The sequence below is a fragment of the Zalophus californianus genome, chromosome 17 (genome assembly GCF_009762305.2).
Source record: "Zalophus californianus isolate mZalCal1 chromosome 17, mZalCal1.pri.v2, whole genome shotgun sequence".
In the NCBI taxonomy this organism is placed as follows: Eukaryota; Metazoa; Chordata; class Mammalia; order Carnivora; family Otariidae; genus Zalophus; species Zalophus californianus.
In genome coordinates this window covers 50,531,508-50,547,435 of record NC_045611.1, presented here as the reverse complement: position 1 = coordinate 50,547,435, position 15,928 = coordinate 50,531,508, and the positions used below count along the sequence as shown (strand labels likewise).

The following is a 15,928-nucleotide window of genomic DNA, read 5'->3' as shown; positions in this document are numbered from 1 at the left end:
TAAGGCTGGGAGGCGGGAGGGGGCCGCCCCGAGGGGTGGGGAGAAGGGGAGGAGGCCTCAGCAGCAGAGAGAAGTGGCCAGAGAGGCCCAGGGGACAGCCAGGGACAGGCAGACATGCAGCCAGAGCCCCAAGGCCTGGACAGGGGCTGCCAGGCCCCGTGACCGGAGGACCCCGAGCCCCTGGCCCGGGGAGGGGGCCATGGTGCTGCCTGCCCGACATGTCAGCCGAGGTGCGGCTGAGGCGGCTCCAGCAGCTGGTGCTGGACCCTGGCTTCCTGGGGCTGGAGCCCCTGCTCGACCTTCTCCTGGGCGTCCACCAGGAGCTGGGTGCCTCCGACCTGGCCCAGGACAAGTATGTGGCCGACTTCTTGCAGTGGGGTGAGTGCCTGCCGTCGTGGGTGGCACAGATTGGGGGGCGGTAGGGGCAGGGCAGAGGCAGGATGTGGGGCCGGGCACCAGGGCTGATAGTGGGGTCAAGATGGACGTGGGAGAGCCTCGGACTCAGGAGCCCAGAACTTGGTCCTGGGTCCTAGGGTGGCATGTCCCTACCCCTGTGCCACCCTGGCAGGGCAGGCTGGGGTCAGCAGAGGCTAGGGCAGCCATGACTCCGAACTGTGACCTGGGAGCCATGGTAGGCTGGACTGGGCACGGCCTCCCGTGGTCCTTCTGTACCCCCTCCCCAAGGTCTAGGCCTAGGGACATGCTGGGAGCCCCGGATCCTAGGACCCCCCCTCCACCACCACCAAGATGCGCCCCGTGGCTCTCCACCCTGGCCTCCCAGAGCACGGGGCCAGGCGGAAGGGACAGCATGGGGCAGCTGCCAGGGGTGCGGCCAGTGGGCAGGTGTTCAGCGCCAGCGTCTCCCGCTGCCCCAACAGGTGCCCAGGCACTGGGAGGGTGCGGCCACTCAGGCCCTGGGGGAGAACCGGCTCCGCAGACAGGCGCCACCCAGCACCCCCACCCCCTGGATGGAGGAGGGACAATTTCAGGTTCTGGGTATGCCCACTTTCTAGGGCCTGGCCACCCCCCTCTCCACCAGCCCTGGTCTGTCTAGTTTGCATGGGGCAGCTCCCCAGGTCCCTGGTTCTCATGACTTCTGACCTTCGGGCTCTCCCACAAAGTCCCTTCTGGCCAGGTCTTTCCCTGGAGACAGGTCTGAAGGGAAGATGCTTCCACCTCTGGCCTTGTCGGCCTCTTCCCCTCCTCCACCCCAGGACTCAGGCTCACTTGGTTTTCCGTCTCTCTGACACCCTGCCACTCTGTCCTTGCACTGGTTTGTCCCTCAGTGGCTTGCACTCGGTCCTTGGGCTCTGTATGTCTCTGTCTCTCTGCTTCCCGCTCTCCCTCGTTTCTTGGGCTCATCGCTTTTTGACCCAGGCCTCGCTCCTGTCCCTCCCATTTCGCAGATAGGAAGGTGGACACCAAAGGCCGGGCCACTCAGCCCCTGGAAGAACTTTCTCCCCGCCTCCCCCAGCCCTTAGTAACTCTCTCAGCCCGATTTTGCAGAGCGTGAAGTTGAGCTAGCAGGGTAAACTGAGCCCGGAGCTGGGGGCAGGGGTCTGGGCTCTCCAGTAAGGAGCACTCCTTTTGTGGCCTGAGCAGCATCCTGCGGCCCCTCCCCTGCTAGGCTGCCCGGGGCGGGGGAGGGGGCCTGGGTTCCTGCTGCCTTAAAAGGGCTCAACATCTTGGCTCTCTCCTCCCTCCCCCGTCCCGGGCCCTGGCTGGTTCTTCCCTGCCGGCCCGCTCTTCCGAACCTCGAAACTCATGGGGGCCTGTCTCCCCCTGCCATAGCCCACTCTATCTCCCCTTACTTTCACTTGAACCCGTCCCTCTCTCTGTCCTGCCTCCCAAGTCCCCAGGGTCCTCCCTCTTCCTGTGCCCCTGCATCCCCTCCACCTGGGCCTTCCCCTGCCTACCTGCCCTCCTTAACATTCCAGCTGTAGGACTTCGGGCCAACCTCTTCACCCTTCTGAGCCACGTAAAGGCCTCCCCTAAATGAGGGGCCTCCGGTAAATGGGGGGCCTCCCGTAAATGAGGGGTGACTAAAGAAGCCCTCTTCCTGGAGTTGAGGACAGAACGAACACACTATAGAGCTTGGAATTTGGGTCCACGCGGGCTTTGTCTTCCTCTCCTGTTCCCTCTCGGGGCCCCATCCCCAAATCCAGTGTTTCCCAAAGTGTCCAAAACCAGCAGCCTCTAAACCTGGAGCTGCTGGACTAAACTGAATGTTCCCGGACAGGACCTGAGACAGACTGAGAGCCCGGGTGTGGGCCTGGCAGGCGCTCCCACTCCCAGCCAGAGTAGGCGTGGGGCCTGAAGCTCAGGGGGCCCTAAGGACTGGGAACTCACATCTTCCGTTCTTCAGAAGAGAGCGCGCCCTCTCCACCTGCACCCACTAGAGCCCCTCTGGCCCAATGCTCTTCCCAAAAAGGGGTTCCTCAGGCATCCCACCTTTTTTTCTGTAGGAGGGCAGTTTGGGGTCCCCAAAACTTCACACAGTGTTTTTGCCGGGAAGCCTTTGGGAGGCTGACAGTCCTAGGAGAGAGACAGAGAGAGGAGAGAACAAGGGACAGAGGAGACCGAGGAGGGACAGAGAGGGGGAGACTGAGGGGCAGAGGGTGGGACTTCCTCCCGTCTCCAGTGTCAATCCCAGTTACCCTCGGTTCTCACCTCCCCCCGGCCCCCAGTGGAACCCATCGCGACGAGGCTTAAGGAAGCCCGACTGCAGAGGGATGACTTCGAGATTCTGAAGGTGATCGGACGCGGGGCGTTCAGTGAGGTGAGGCTTGAGCGGCGGCTACAAGCTCCGCGGAGCAGGGGACGCGACTTTTCGTGCAGTGGGCGGGACCCAGGGGTTTGGGGCGGGACCTTAGAAATTGATGAATGACTTGAGTTGAGCAAGCCTACACCAGCCGGGCGGGGGCGGGGCCTGAGGCCGCTGGGCGTGGCGTTAATCGTGGGGCGGAGCCACGAGTAGGTTGTGTTACGGGGGGACTCCAGTCTCGGCGAGCCCGCGTGTTTCCCCCGCCACCTCTGCCCCCAGTCACCCTGTTTCGGCCTTCAGGTGGCGGTGGTGAAGATGAAGCAGACGGGCCAGGTGTATGCCATGAAGATCATGAATAAATGGGACATGCTGAAGAGAGGCGAGGTGAGGGCGGGGGCCGGATGTGCAGGGCGCTAGGATCACCCACCCCCGCTCTGGCTCCCGGCCGCTTCAGTGCCTCCGGGTGCCCCGCAGGTGTCGTGCTTCCGCGAAGAGAGGGATGTGTTGGTGAACGGGGACCGGCGCTGGATCACGGAGCTGCACTTCGCCTTCCAGGATGAGAACTACTTGGTGAGCCCCGGACCCGGAGGTACTAGGGAGACGGACCCCGATCCCGAGGCTGTCAGTGAACGAGGCGGGGTCAGGGAGAAATTCTAGGCTGTCTCGAAATGGCAGCGGTGTCTCTGGGTGTGGGAGGAATTGGTCTTCCTTTCCCGGGATGGGAGATGTCCCTTACCGCTCTTTTCCCGGGCTGATTCCAGAGGACCCTGTAAAGATGCCACCGTCGGAAGCGGGGGGGGGGGGGGGGGGGGGCGGATCTCTTACCTGGGCTGGAATAGCTCTCTACAATCTATGTGGGGGTCCCTGGGCAGGGTATTTAGGCTCTGTACTTTAGGCACTGGGAGCTCTCTGGGCTCTCTTTCCCGCTCTGTCTGTCCAGTGACATCCTGGGAGAATTAGGTTTGGGCGGGGGGGGGGCGGGGGTGTCTCTGATTTGGCCTGGGAATCTCTTGGGCTCCCTTGGGGCTGGGGCTACGGAGTCTCTGCCCAGGGATGGGGCATCTGCGGGAGTCTTTGTCCCGGGCTATCATCGGTCAGCGCCGAGGGGTGCGACTGACCTCCCCCATGACACGCCCCCTGCCAGTACCTGGTCATGGAGTACTACGTGGGCGGGGACCTGCTAACGCTGCTGAGCAAGTTTGGGGAGCGGATCCCGGCCGAAATGGCGCGCTTCTATCTGGCCGAGATTGTCATGGCCATAGACTCAGTGCACCGGCTGGGCTATGTACACAGGTGGGCGCAGCAGGGGCTGAGGGGCTGGGGCTGAGGGCGGGGCCCAGAGAGGGAAAGCGAAAGTTGCACCCGGGCAGGGGGCAGGGTACCGCCAAGGTTGGAGCCCAGAGGGGGTGGGGCCTGGAGAGGGACCTCGTTGGTTGGGACCACTGGGGACAGAGACAGAGGAGTGGGGTTCAGAATTGCAGAATCCCCTAAGGGGGGGACCACAATCGGAGAGCACGGTCCCTAAGAGGGTGGGGACCCGAGGCCGTGCTGCCTGGAGGGGTGGAGCCTGGTGAGCTGGATGGAGGGAGGCTCACTTATCCCCCACCCTCTCCTTCCGTTTGCGCAGGGACATCAAACCCGACAACATCCTACTGGACCGCTGCGGCCACATCCGTTTGGCCGACTTTGGCTCCTGCCTCAAGTTGCGGGCAGACGGAACGGTGAGCCGTGCGGTGCGCTGCTTTGAGCAGCTCGGGCCACCAAAGAGGAGTGGGGTCAGGTGGGGGGACCGGAAGTGCAGAGTGTGGGGGCGGGGCTGAGGCACACAGGTAGAGTTAGGGTGGGGGCACGACCAGATTTGGAGTGGGAAAGAGAAGGAGGGCACCCACGCCTAAGTGTGTGAGCGGCTCCGGGTCAGAGCAGGCAAGGGGAGGGACTAAGCACTCGGGGCGTGGTTGGGAGGGGCGGGGCCAGAGCTCGGAGGGGCGGGGCCGAGCCCAGCTCTGCACCTTTTGGCTCAGGTGCGGTCGCTGGTGGCTGTGGGCACCCCGGACTACTTGTCCCCGGAGATCCTGCAGGCCGTGGGCGGCGGCCCCGGGATGGGCAGCTATGGGCCCGAGTGTGACTGGTGGGCGCTGGGAGTGTTCGCCTATGAAATGTTCTACGGGCAGACGCCCTTCTACGCCGACTCCACGGCTGAGACCTACGGCAAGATTGTGCACTACAAGGTGAGCACGGCCAGAGGAACCCCTGATCTCCGTCCACGCATATTGACAGGCCAACGTCCCCCGCTTTCCCTCTCCCTCTGGCAGGAGCACCTGTCTCTACCCCTGACCGATGCGGGGGTCCCTGAGGAGGCTCGAGACCTCATCCAGCAGCTGCTGTGTCCCCCTGAGATGCGGCTGGGCCGGGACGGAGCAGGTGATTTCCAGAATCATCCTTTTTTCTTTGGCCTTGACTGGGATGGTCTTCGAGACAGCGTGCCCCCTTTTACGCCGGATTTTGAGGGTGCCACTGACACGTGCAACTTCGATGTGGTGGAAGACGGGCTCACTGCCATGGTGAGCGGGGGCGGGGTAGGTACCTGCGACCCCTGCTGGGCAGAGGGTATTCCTCCCCCCCTCATCCCTTACCCAGAAAGTTGGGCTTAGAATAGTACCCATCTCCTGAGGTCTTGAAATCATCCCTCCCCCAGAGGACCTGCTCTGTGCCCGCCCAGTGCTGGGAACCCAGCGGTGACCTGGATTCCCAGTCCAGTGGGGAACATAGACTGGTCCCCAGACAATGATGGCCCAGAGAGTTGGGGGGGGGGTGAACAGGGGAGGGCAGGGAGAGGGGCTCCTGACCCAGCATGGAAAGTCTTGGAGGGCTTCCTGGAGGAGGCACTATTTGAGCTGAGACCTGGAGGGATGAGAAGTGAGAGGCAGGAAAGCACCACGGCGCGGAGGAATCTCTCTTAGGCCATCTCTCTCTCAACTGTGACACAAACTATCCCGAGTGAGCGCGTGTTCAGTCTGGGTGCCCTTGTGCCGGGTGCTGCTGGGGACACACAGGGACCAAGCCAGCCCCAGCCCCTGCCCTCGTCCACTTACAGCCTGGAGAAGTATCTAAGTACAGCGTGGAGAGTACCCCGAGGGGAGCCGCCAGGACACAATGAAAGAAAACGAGGGAGGGGCCACTTAGGATAGTGGGAGCAGGTATTAAGGCCAGACTGGGAAGGGGCGAGGGACCAGCTCTGACAAGCACAGGTCACTCCACATCTGTGTTTCTCTTGTATAGGAGACGCTGACGGACATGCGGGAAGGCATGCCACTGGGGGTCCACCTGCCGTTTGTGGGCTACTCCTACTCCTGCATGGCCCTCAGGTAGGCAGTGCCCCTGGGCGGCCTGTGAGGAGTGGACAAGTGGTGCCAGCCTCCAGAGGTCCCAGGACGCTGTCCAGGGGCACCCAGTAGAATTGCAGGATCAATCTTGGAACTTTCCCGCCTTGGGACCGCGGACTATTAGGAGTCCAGAGATGTAGGACCTTAAAATCTCAGACCATAAGTACTGTGAAGTTTTAGATTCAGTTGTAAAACCTCAGAGCCACAGACTCGGCCTTCCAGAATCTTCCAACCTTCCACTTTCAGATTTCTAGTACAGTCATGGGACCTCAGAATCTTAGAAAATAAGTTTAGAATTTCTAAATTGATCTTAAAAGAATACAAACTCGTTGAATCACTCATAACTATAAAGCCTTTTTTTAAAAGATTTTATTTATTTATTTATTTATTTATTTATTTATTTATTTATTTATTTATTTATTTGACAGAGAGAGACACAGCGAGAGAGGGAACACAAGCAGGGGGAGTGGGAGAGGGAAAAGCAGGCTTCCCGCGGAGCAGGGAGCCCGATGCGGGGCTCGATCCCAGGACCCTGGGATCATGACCTGAGCCGAAGGCTGACACTTAACGACTGAGCCACCCAGGCGCCCAAAGCCCTTTTTTTTTTTTTTTTAAGATTTTATTTATTTATTTGTCAGAGAGAGAGAAAGAGCACGAGCAGGGGGAGCGGCAGAGGCAGAGGGAGAAGCAGGCTCTCCGTTGAGCAGGGAGCCCGAAGCGGGACTCGATCCCAGGATCCTGGGATCATGACCTGAGCCGAACATAGATGCTTAACCAACTGAGCCACCCAGGTGCCCCACAAATGCCATTTCTTACCATGAATGAACAACAGCATGAGCTATTGTGCAATATTCTCCTCACTGGGCAGGTCGGGACTCAATCAGTCCATCTCTGTTATAACCCAGCTGGATGAATAGCCTCAGCTCGGTCTCCGCGCTCACCAGGCTCATCAGGCCCTTGAGACCTGTTTCCACTGGAGGGAGCGTTGGGTTGGAGGCAACATCCACTTTTATTGCAATTTCATATTCCCCGGGAAAGTGTGACCTCTTCCCAGCAGCTGGGGATGGTGGGGGCAGGGGGCTGATGACCAGAAAAAGACCGTGTCTTTGGAGGTGGCTTAGAGTTGGGTGGGGTCCCCCCTCACTGTCCTGACGTCCAAAGGAGAGGGGTCTGCAAAGGTCACATGGAGAGGGAGATGAGCCGACCCCAGAGCATGGGTATGTGGAGCCCAGGATCTGCCAGAAGGTGCAGAGAGGCCGGCTCCCAGGGCCATGAGGCCATGCGAAGGGCAGGCCTTTACTAACAAGAAGGGGACCTGTCACACCAACCTGGCAAATCAGTTCCCCTCTCTCTCTCCCTCTCCCTTCCTCACACTAGGGGGTCTTCAGGGTCTGGCTCTCCCATGGCCACAGGAGAGGGAGTCCTGGCTCTAAATCCAGGGGCGGGGCAACATCTCGAGGGGGCCTAGCTCTCCCTCCCCTTGCCCTGTTCCTCTCCTCAGGGACGAGGAGGTCCCAGGCCCCACGGCCATGGAACTGGAGGCCGAGCCCTTGCCTGAGCCACCTGTGCAAGCACCCAGCCCCGAGGCCACGGTGACCCCACCGGAGGAAACAGTGAGTCTTTGGAGGAGAAGGTCAGTCAGGGACGAATGGGCGAGAAAGGCAAGGGCTTCCGGGGTGCTGCATGCTGTGGGGTGCTAAGCCCTCTGGGAGCTCACTTGACAGAAAGCAACAGAAAACACAGTAGAGACAAAATTACTTCAGTCGGAGACGATCCCTATGAAGAAATTAAAACAGGCCATTGTGTGTGGGAGGAGGGGGACTCTGGGAAGGGGCAACCCGGAAGAGGAGGAGGAGCAGGGGGAGGACCATCCATGGGAGGAAAAGTACCCACTGGCTGGTCAGCGGCCAGAACTTCAAGGCAAAGGTTTATTCTCGAACAGGAAAGGAGGGTGGCAGGGCTGACTTGTTCCAGGAGGAGGCTGGAGGAGGATGAGGGGAGGGGAGACTGAGGTCATCAGGAAACAAACCAAACAGGGCCTTTTGGTGAGGCAGGCGTTCCCCTGAGGGCGCTGAGGGCCGGGGAGAGAGAGGGCCATGGTCAAGTTGGGTTAGTTTTAGGAACAGCCCTTTGGTTCCCGTGTGTGGAAGGTGGGTGGGAAGGGCCCAGACCAGGGGCTGGGGTTAGTTAGGGAAGGAGGAGACTTGGGTCACTGCAGGAGCTGTGAGGATTCCCAGAGATCTAGAGGACAGTTGGGGGGGGGGGGGCGTCTCAGCCTAGAACCTGTGCCCAGGTCTTGGGTGCCCCGCAGGAGCCACAGGCAGGCAGCCCTAAGCGCGTCCCGCCCGCAGGCTGAAACGGCGGTTCCGGAGGCCATTCCAGCCTCGGCGGAGGCCCAGGAGGCCCAGGTGACGCTGCAGGAGCTCCAGGAGGCCCTGGAGGAGGAGGTGCTTACACGGCAGAGCCTGAGCCGGGAGCTGGAGGCCATCCGCACGGCTAACCAGAGCTTTGCCAGGTCGGGGTCGGGGCGCCAGGGCCTCTCTACCGCCAGCAGCCTGTCTCGCTCGGGTCCGGGCGGGCTCACGGTCTTGTCTTTTTTTTTTTTTCTCTCACGGTCTTTTCCTCCCCGCAGTCAGCTCCGTGAGGCCGAGGCCCGGAACCGAGAGCTGGAGGCGCATGTCCGGCAGCTGCAGGAGCGGATGGAGCTGCTGCAGGCCGGGGGAGACGCAGGCGAGTCCCTCAGACGTCCCCTTTCCCGAGGGCGACGGGGGGGTGGCGGGGAGGTGAGCCCCCGGCGTGTGTGGACACCTGGGGGAGGGCGAGGGGCCCAGGCTGGGGCACGCCGCGCCACCGCCCTCCTCCGTCCCTCCACGCGCCCTATGCCTCTCTCTTCTCCTTCCAGCTGTCACGGGGGTCCCCAGTCCCGGGGCCACGGATCCACCTTCCCATGTAAGACCCCTCTTTTTCCCCTGTATCAAGCCTGCTGGCCCTTCTGCAGACCCTGCCCCTGTCTCCCCGTCCAGATTTAGGGATCACCCTATCTCTTGGGGGTTCCAGACGGCAGACACCCTCCATGCAGCCCCCCCCCACCAGATATCCCTCGGTTCAGGCCTCTAACCAGATCCCGTCTAGGATCTCCCTCGATTCCTTCCCCGACTCCCTCCGCTGTCTCTCGCCCCCTGCCGAGGGCGGCCGGGCCGGGCTGGGCTCCGATCGGGTCACCTGTCCCTTCTCTCTCCAGCTAGATGGCCCCCCGGCCGTGGCTCTGGGCCAATGCCCGCTGGTGGGGCCAGGCCCCATGCACCGCCGCCACCTGCTGCTCCCTGCCAGGGTACGTCCGGCTTCTCACGCCCGCCCGCCGCCGCCGCGCCCCCTCCTCGCTCCACGTACCCCAAGCCGCGTCTGCTTAGCTGCGCCTCTGTCGGGCCGGGCCCGCCGCGGGGAGGGAGGATGCCCGGGCAGCCAATCAGCACAGGCCGCTAGGAAGCAGCCAGTGGCGAGTTCCGACAAGACTTGAGGCTTGCCAGCGGACCAACCGCAGCTGCCCGCGGGGGCGGGGCGCAGTGCAGAGAGGATTGTGGACCCACCTATGGGCGTAGGCGTGGCGAGTCTCAGGAGCCAATCGGTGGGCCGTGCCGCGGGGACCTGATCCCGCCCTCTTGTCCGCAGGTCCCTAAGCCTAACCTATCGGAGGCGCGTTCCCTGCTCCTGTTCGCCGTTGCTCTGGCTGCTGCCGCCGCCTTGGGCTGCACTGGGTTGGTGGCCTGCGCCGACCATCTCGCCCCGGTCTGGCGCCACCCAGGAGCCGCCTTCGCCCCCTGAACCCTAGAACCCCAAGCCGGAGGGTTGGGTGACCTGGGCACCGCCCAGAAGCCGCTCCCACCGCCTCTGCGTTCACACCGTTCCAAGCGTGGGTGTCCGCCCCAGCTCCAGCCCTGTGATCCGGGCCCGCCCCCTGGCGGCCGGGGAGGGAGGGGCCGGGCCCGCGGTCGGAGCACGGGGCTCCTGGAAGGCTTGTAACCGGGAATGCTGCAGCTGCTGTTGGGGGGGCGGGGCGGGGAGAGCGCAGACCACTTCCTTCCTGCGGCCTGGCTGAGGCCCCGACATGTATGGGCAAACTGCGATCTAGAGGAGGCAGCAGGGCCAGGGCTCGGCCATCAGTTTTTCACCCTCCCCGCCTCCCCCCCCCCTCCGCCCCCGTCGGCTCGCAGACCACCAATCCTTGCGCATGAGGCCCTGCTATCCTGGGAACGTTCTCCTCCCGCGGCTAACGTCTAGTGCGAGCTCCGCCCGCTCTCTCGGGAACCTTGTGCTTTTGCCAGCCCCGCTTTTTCGGGGACTCCCGCACCCTCCTCACGTAAGCGGCTCTCGGAGCCACCGCAGGCTCCGCCCGCCTCGGCAGTTTGGGTATTTATTGACCTGTCCTCCGACCCGCTGACAGGCTCCAGGACCCCAGCGCCCTAACCCACGTTTTGGATGCACTGAGACCCCGACATTCCTCAGTATTTATTGTCTCTCCCCACCTAGGACCCCACCCCCGATCCTCGCGAATAAAAGGCACTCCCGTCTTGCCCAAAGCTCTGAAGTCCCGGGTGTCCGCTCTCTTTGCGTTGCGGGAAGGAGCCTGCTCAGGGGGCCAATCGGAAGGCGAGTGGAGGCAGCCAATGGCCTGGCGGGAGGCTAGCGGGCCGCAGAGCTGACGAATCAGGGCTGGGGCTGGGGGTGGGGACGCTGAGGGGCGTGGCCTCGGCATCCGGCCAGGAGGAGATGGCCAGCGAGCCACCAGGAGGCACCGCCCCCTGTCCAGCTGTGGCCCAGCTGTGCCACCCGCTCCCCGGGAAGAAGGGGGCTGGGCCGGCTGCGCGCGCGGCCATCCTCCTACCACTGCGCCTGCGCGGGCCACGCGCCTCCGTTCCAGAGACTTGCTCAGGAAAAGTTGCTGCAAACTTTCTAACCCGTTTCCTCCGCCCCTTCTCCCTGCCAGACCCGCCCCCCTGCGGAGCCGGGAATTCCGAGGGGCGGAGCGCAGGCGGCGATGGGGGAGTGGGGGGGCCTTCAGAGGACTCTGGAGACGGAGGCGTGCAGAAGCTTAGTCTCGGGGCGGAGGTGGCTTCGCGCCCTTAGCCCTCCCGGACGGCCCGTTACCTTCTCCGTTGTCCCGATGGGGAAACTGAGGCCCTGAGCCTGAGGCACACGCGGGGGGAGGCAAAAAAGCGCGGCCTGAGGCGGAGGGAAAACAAAAGGAGAATCACGGACAGACGGGGAGGGGGGCGGGCACTCACACGGACACTGGGACCGAGACCCAAGTGGAGAGCCGGGCCTGGCATTGCTGGGGGAGACGCGGGGTCGGCGCGGGGGGAGAAGATCGGGCAGCGCGAAGAGGAGGGCGGAGAGGGGGGACGGGCGGGGGAGGGGGCTGGGGAAAGCCCGAGGGAGGAGGAGAAGGAGGGAGGAACTTCCCAAAGTTGCAAAACATGGCTACCTTGCCTGCGGAGCCGAGCGCGGGGCCGGCGGCTGGGGGGGAGGCGGTGGCGGCGGCGGCGGCGGCGGCGGCGACCGAAGAAGAGGAGGAGGAAGCGCGCCAGCTCCTGCAGACTTTGCAGGCGGCCGAGGGTGAGGCAGCGGCCGCGGCCGGGGCCGGGGCGGGCGAAGCGGCGTCGGGAGCGGAGGGCCCGGGATCCCCGGGCGTCCCCGGGTCGCCCCCCGAGGCCGCTGCCGAGCCGCCCACGGGCCTCCGCTTCTCGCCCGAGCAGGTGGCGTGCGTTTGCGAGGCGCTGCTACAGGCGGGCCACGCCGGCCGCTTGAGCCGCTTCCTGGGCGCACTGCCCCCGGCCGAGCGCCTACGTGGCAGCGATCCGGTGCTGCGCGCTCGGGCCCTGGTGGCCTTCCAGCGGGGCGAGTACGCCGAGCTCTACCGGCTGCTCGAGAGCCGCCCTTTCCCCGCCGCCCACCACGCCTTTCTGCAGGACCTCTACCTGCGCGCGCGCTACCACGAGGCCGAGCGGGCCCGCGGCCGCGCGCTGGGCGCAGTGGACAAGTACCGTCTGCGCAAGAAGTTCCCGCTGCCCAAGACCATATGGGACGGCGAAGAGACCGTCTACTGCTTCAAGGAGCGCTCCCGCGCCGCGCTCAAGGCCTGCTATCGCGGCAACCGCTACCCAACGCCGGACGAGAAGCGCCGCCTGGCCACGCTCACCGGCCTCTCGCTCACGCAGGTCAGCAACTGGTTCAAGAACCGGCGACAGCGCGATCGGACCGGGGGCGGCGGCGGCGCGCCTTGCAAGAGGTGAGGGGACCCGGGCGGCGCAAGTGCCGCTTTCCCGGGGACGTGCCACCCACCAGCCACCCCCCCTCTCCCCCATGTTCACGGCTGGAGTCAGCGCGCCGAGCTCCGGGGACACCTCCTGCTCACGGCTTCAGGCGCCCCCCAGGGCGCAGGGAATACGTGTGGACGGAACAGGCACACGGCCCGGGCCCTCTCCCGGACCCCGCAGCTCCTGTCGCGGAGGCCGGGAGACCGCTTCCCCTCTGCTGCGCTCAGAGCTCCGTCCCAAATCCCATCCGTGTCCGTGGCTGGTGGGAGGCAGTGAGGAAATGGGGGGTTGCGGAAAGGGGGACGGGGCCTTGTCCACCCACCGCGCGTGGGGGCATCTTTCACGTCCCGGGGCTGCCGGGCCCTTCCCTGACCGTGGCTCTTCCTCACCGCCGCCCCCCCCCACTCACCGCCCCCCTCGGGGCCCAAACAGCGTGGTCCGTCGTCTGTCTTTGTTGTGAAACGTGAACCTTCCCCAGCTCCGGTTTCCCTGTAACCCAAGCCCTTCCCCTCCCACCCTGCGCGCCGGTCTCTCACTCCCTTTTCTGACGCCGGCCTGGGGGGGCGGGGGGGAGGCGGGGGAGGCACCGGGAACTGAGCGGGCGGCGGCGCTGCCTCCTCGCTCTCCTGGAAGACGCCGGGCGGAGCTGCCCGACCCAGGGGACCCCGGGGCAGCCCAGTACTCAGCCTCTGGGGTGCGGAGGCCAAGGGGCTGGGAGAGGAGGGCCTCCTCCCTCCGATGGGGCCTGCTTTAGTGTTTATGGAGAGGTATCAATGCTGGACTTGCAGAGACTCCCTCTTGGGGGTCCTTGGGTGGTCTCAGGAGGAGGTTTTATAACCCGACCCGTCCAGGCCTTCGGCTGCAGAAGTTTGGGCCCCGGCAAGGTGGGGAGGCAGCGGTCAGCCCCGCGCTCCGGCAGGGCAGCCAGTGGGGACGCAGGGCGTTTGGGACCACAACTCACAATCCTTTCTCTGACCAGCGAGTCTGACGGAAACCCCGCCACCGAGGACGAGTGCAGCCGCAGTCCCGAGGACCTGGACAGGGCGGTGGCCCCGGTGGCGGCGGAGGCCCCCGCCCAGGGCTCTATATTCCTGGCCGGGGCCGCCCCTGCTGCGCCCTGCGCTGCCTCCTCCTCCATCCTGGTGAACGGCAGCTTCCTGGCTGCGGGCAGCTCTCCCGCCGTGCTCCTCAACGGGAGCCCTGTCATCATCAACAGCCTGGCCCTCGGGGAGGCCTCCGGCCTGGGCCCCCTGCTGCTCACGGGTGGCAGTGGTCCTCCTGCACCGCAGCCCGGGCCCCAGGGGCCCAGCGAAGGCAAGACCTCCCTGGTCCTGGACCCTCAGACCGGGGAGGTCCGGCTAGAAGAGGCTCAGCCCGAGGCCGCCAAGACCAAGGAGGCCCAGGTGGCTGCTTCGGGGCCGGCGGGAGAGGAGGCTGCGGGGCCCCTGCCCCAGGTGGTGCCCGGTCCCCCACCGGCTGCCCCCTTCCCTCTTCCCCCGGGGCCAGTGCCGTCGGTGGCTGCTCCCCAGGTGGTGCCGCTTTCCCCGCCCCCTGGGTACCCTGCAGGCCTGGGCCCCGCGTCCCCGCTGTTGAACCTGCCACAGGTGGTGCCCACCTCACAGGTGGTGACCCTGCCCCAGGCGGTGGGGCCGCTGCAGCTCTTAGCGGCCGGGCCGGGCAGCCCCGTGAAGGTGGCAGCCGCGGGCCCCGCCAACGTGCACCTGATAAACTCCGGGGTGGGCGTGACTGCCCTGCAGCTGCCTTCGGCCACCGCCCCAGGTACCTCCTGCCTTGCTGGGGCCTGAGTCGGGGGGTGGGGGGTGGGGGGGGAGGAGGGGGGGGCGGCGCCAGCAGTGGGCTCTGGGGAGGTTGGGCAGCCCATCCCTGGCGCGGCCCAGAACCCTCCAGAACCAGGCGGCGGCCTGAGGTTCAAGCCACAAGGACGCAGGCCTCGCCTGAAAGGCGCTCGCTTTGCCTCCTGCGGATCTCCCTGCCTGCCCTGCCGAGCGTCATCTTCACCCCGGCGCCTGGCCCATGTCTCGTCCCCACAGGAAACTTTCTCCTGGCCAACCCCGTGTCGGGCAGCCCCATCGTGACAGGCGTGGCCGTGCAGCAGGGCAAGATCATCCTCACGGCCACCTTCCCCACCAGCATGCTGGTCTCCCAGGTCCTGCCGCCTGCCCCCGGCCTGGCCCTGCCCCTGAAGCCAGACCCGGCCATCTCTGTGCCCGAGGGAGCCCTCCCGGTGGCCCCCAGCCCTGCTCTCCCGGACGTCCACGCCCTGGGCCCGCTGTCTGCGCCGCCGCCACCGCCCGTCCCCGTCCCCGCCGCTGCCGCTGCCAGCCTGCCCTTCTCCCCGGATTCCTCGGGTCTCCTACCCGGCTTCCCGGCGCCCCCGCCCGAAGGGCTCCTGCTGTCCCCCGCAGCCATGCCCGTCTGGCCCGCGGGCCTGGAACTGAGCGCGGGCCCTGAGGGGCTGCTGGAAGCAGAGAAGGGGCTGGGGACCCAGGCCCCCCACACCGTGCTGAGGCTGTCAGACCCCGACCCCGAGGGGCTGCTCCTGGGGTCCACGGCAGGAGGCGAGGTTGACGAGGGCCTGGAAGCCGAGCCCAAGGTTCTGACCCAGCTACAGTCGGTGCCTGTGGAAGACCCTCTGGAACTGTGACCGCCCTCCCGCACCGGGCCTCCTCACCTCTGCTGCCAATGGTGCTCAAGACCCGGGGCTTTGAGCCGAACGAGGGGCCGCCCAGACACGGTCGCTTTGAGCCGAAGATGCCACACACTACGTGCGCCGCCCCCCACCCGGGCCGTGGAACCTCTCCAAGCCCTGGAGGTGCCGGGGCGGGGGGGGGGGGGGCGGGCTGGCCCCTGTCCACTCCCGCCCGGGGACACCGTCCTTGGGCTTGGCGGCGTCCTCTGTTACAGTCCTCTCCTTGCTCTGTGCCCCAAATATACGGGGAGGTTTGGGGGTCCTGACTCAGGGGCTATGTCCCCCCCGCAACCTGGTACTAGCTGTGAGCTGCAAGCCCTACCACGTGGCTGGATTTCCGAGCCCCTGAGCCCGCCCCCGTCACTCCCTAAAACACTAATAGGTCCACTGACATCCAGGGTTCTCAGAACCACTTGGAGTCGGAGGGTGGAGGACAGGCAGTCCTGTGCCCCAGACCCCCAGGACCGTTCCCCCCTCTCCCCCGGGCTGGGCCCTCCCTGCTGAAAAGGGAGGCAGGTGCGGGGAGGCCTGGGTGAGGCTCCCCCTGGACTAGAGCCTTCTTTCTCACCTCCGGCCCCAGACCAAAGATCCCCTCACCCCTGGGGCAACCCTGACCCCTGTGTCTAGTTTGTATCATAAATTTTTATTTTTCTAGGACATGTTATGCCTCCATTTCAATTAAAATAAAGTTAACAGACAACTAGAACCTCCAGGGGTGTGGGCTACCTACTAAATTACTTGCCCAAAGGAAACACTG

At 64.9% G+C, this 15,928-nt stretch overlaps 2 protein-coding genes across 6 annotated transcripts; both read left to right on the top strand.

Annotated features, from left to right (window-relative positions):
* The first annotated feature begins 96 nt into the window (after positions 1-96).
* On the top strand, positions 97-11,421 carry DMPK (DM1 protein kinase). 5 transcript variants are annotated; one of them, XM_027619285.2, is made up of 15 exons: positions 97-378; positions 2,688-2,779; positions 3,065-3,148; positions 3,239-3,334; positions 3,909-4,057; positions 4,392-4,485; positions 4,786-4,992; positions 5,077-5,340; positions 6,044-6,129; positions 7,649-7,760; positions 8,499-8,662; positions 8,780-8,877; positions 9,050-9,096; positions 9,393-9,478; positions 9,817-11,421. In XM_027619285.2, the coding sequence occupies exons 1-15, from the start codon at positions 219-221 to the stop codon at positions 9,974-9,976; spliced, it is 1,899 nt and encodes a 632-aa protein (XP_027475086.1). In that variant the 5' UTR covers positions 97-218; the 3' UTR covers positions 9,977-11,421. The 5 variants fall into 5 exon arrangements, with proteins under 5 accessions (XP_027475086.1, XP_027475087.1, XP_027475088.1 ...); XM_027619286.2 differs by having other exon boundaries at positions 9,389-9,478; XM_027619287.1 differs by having other exon boundaries at positions 5,077-5,325; positions 9,817-9,976.
* Positions 11,422-11,588: 167 nt separating this feature from the next.
* Positions 11,589-15,873, top strand: SIX5 (SIX homeobox 5). Its single transcript, XM_027619283.2, has 3 exons — positions 11,589-12,433; positions 13,441-14,240; positions 14,513-15,873. The coding sequence occupies exons 1-3, from the start codon at positions 11,622-11,624 to the stop codon at positions 15,124-15,126; spliced, it is 2,226 nt and encodes a 741-aa protein (XP_027475084.1). The 5' UTR covers positions 11,589-11,621; the 3' UTR covers positions 15,127-15,873.
* Positions 15,874-15,928: the final 55 nt, after the last annotated feature.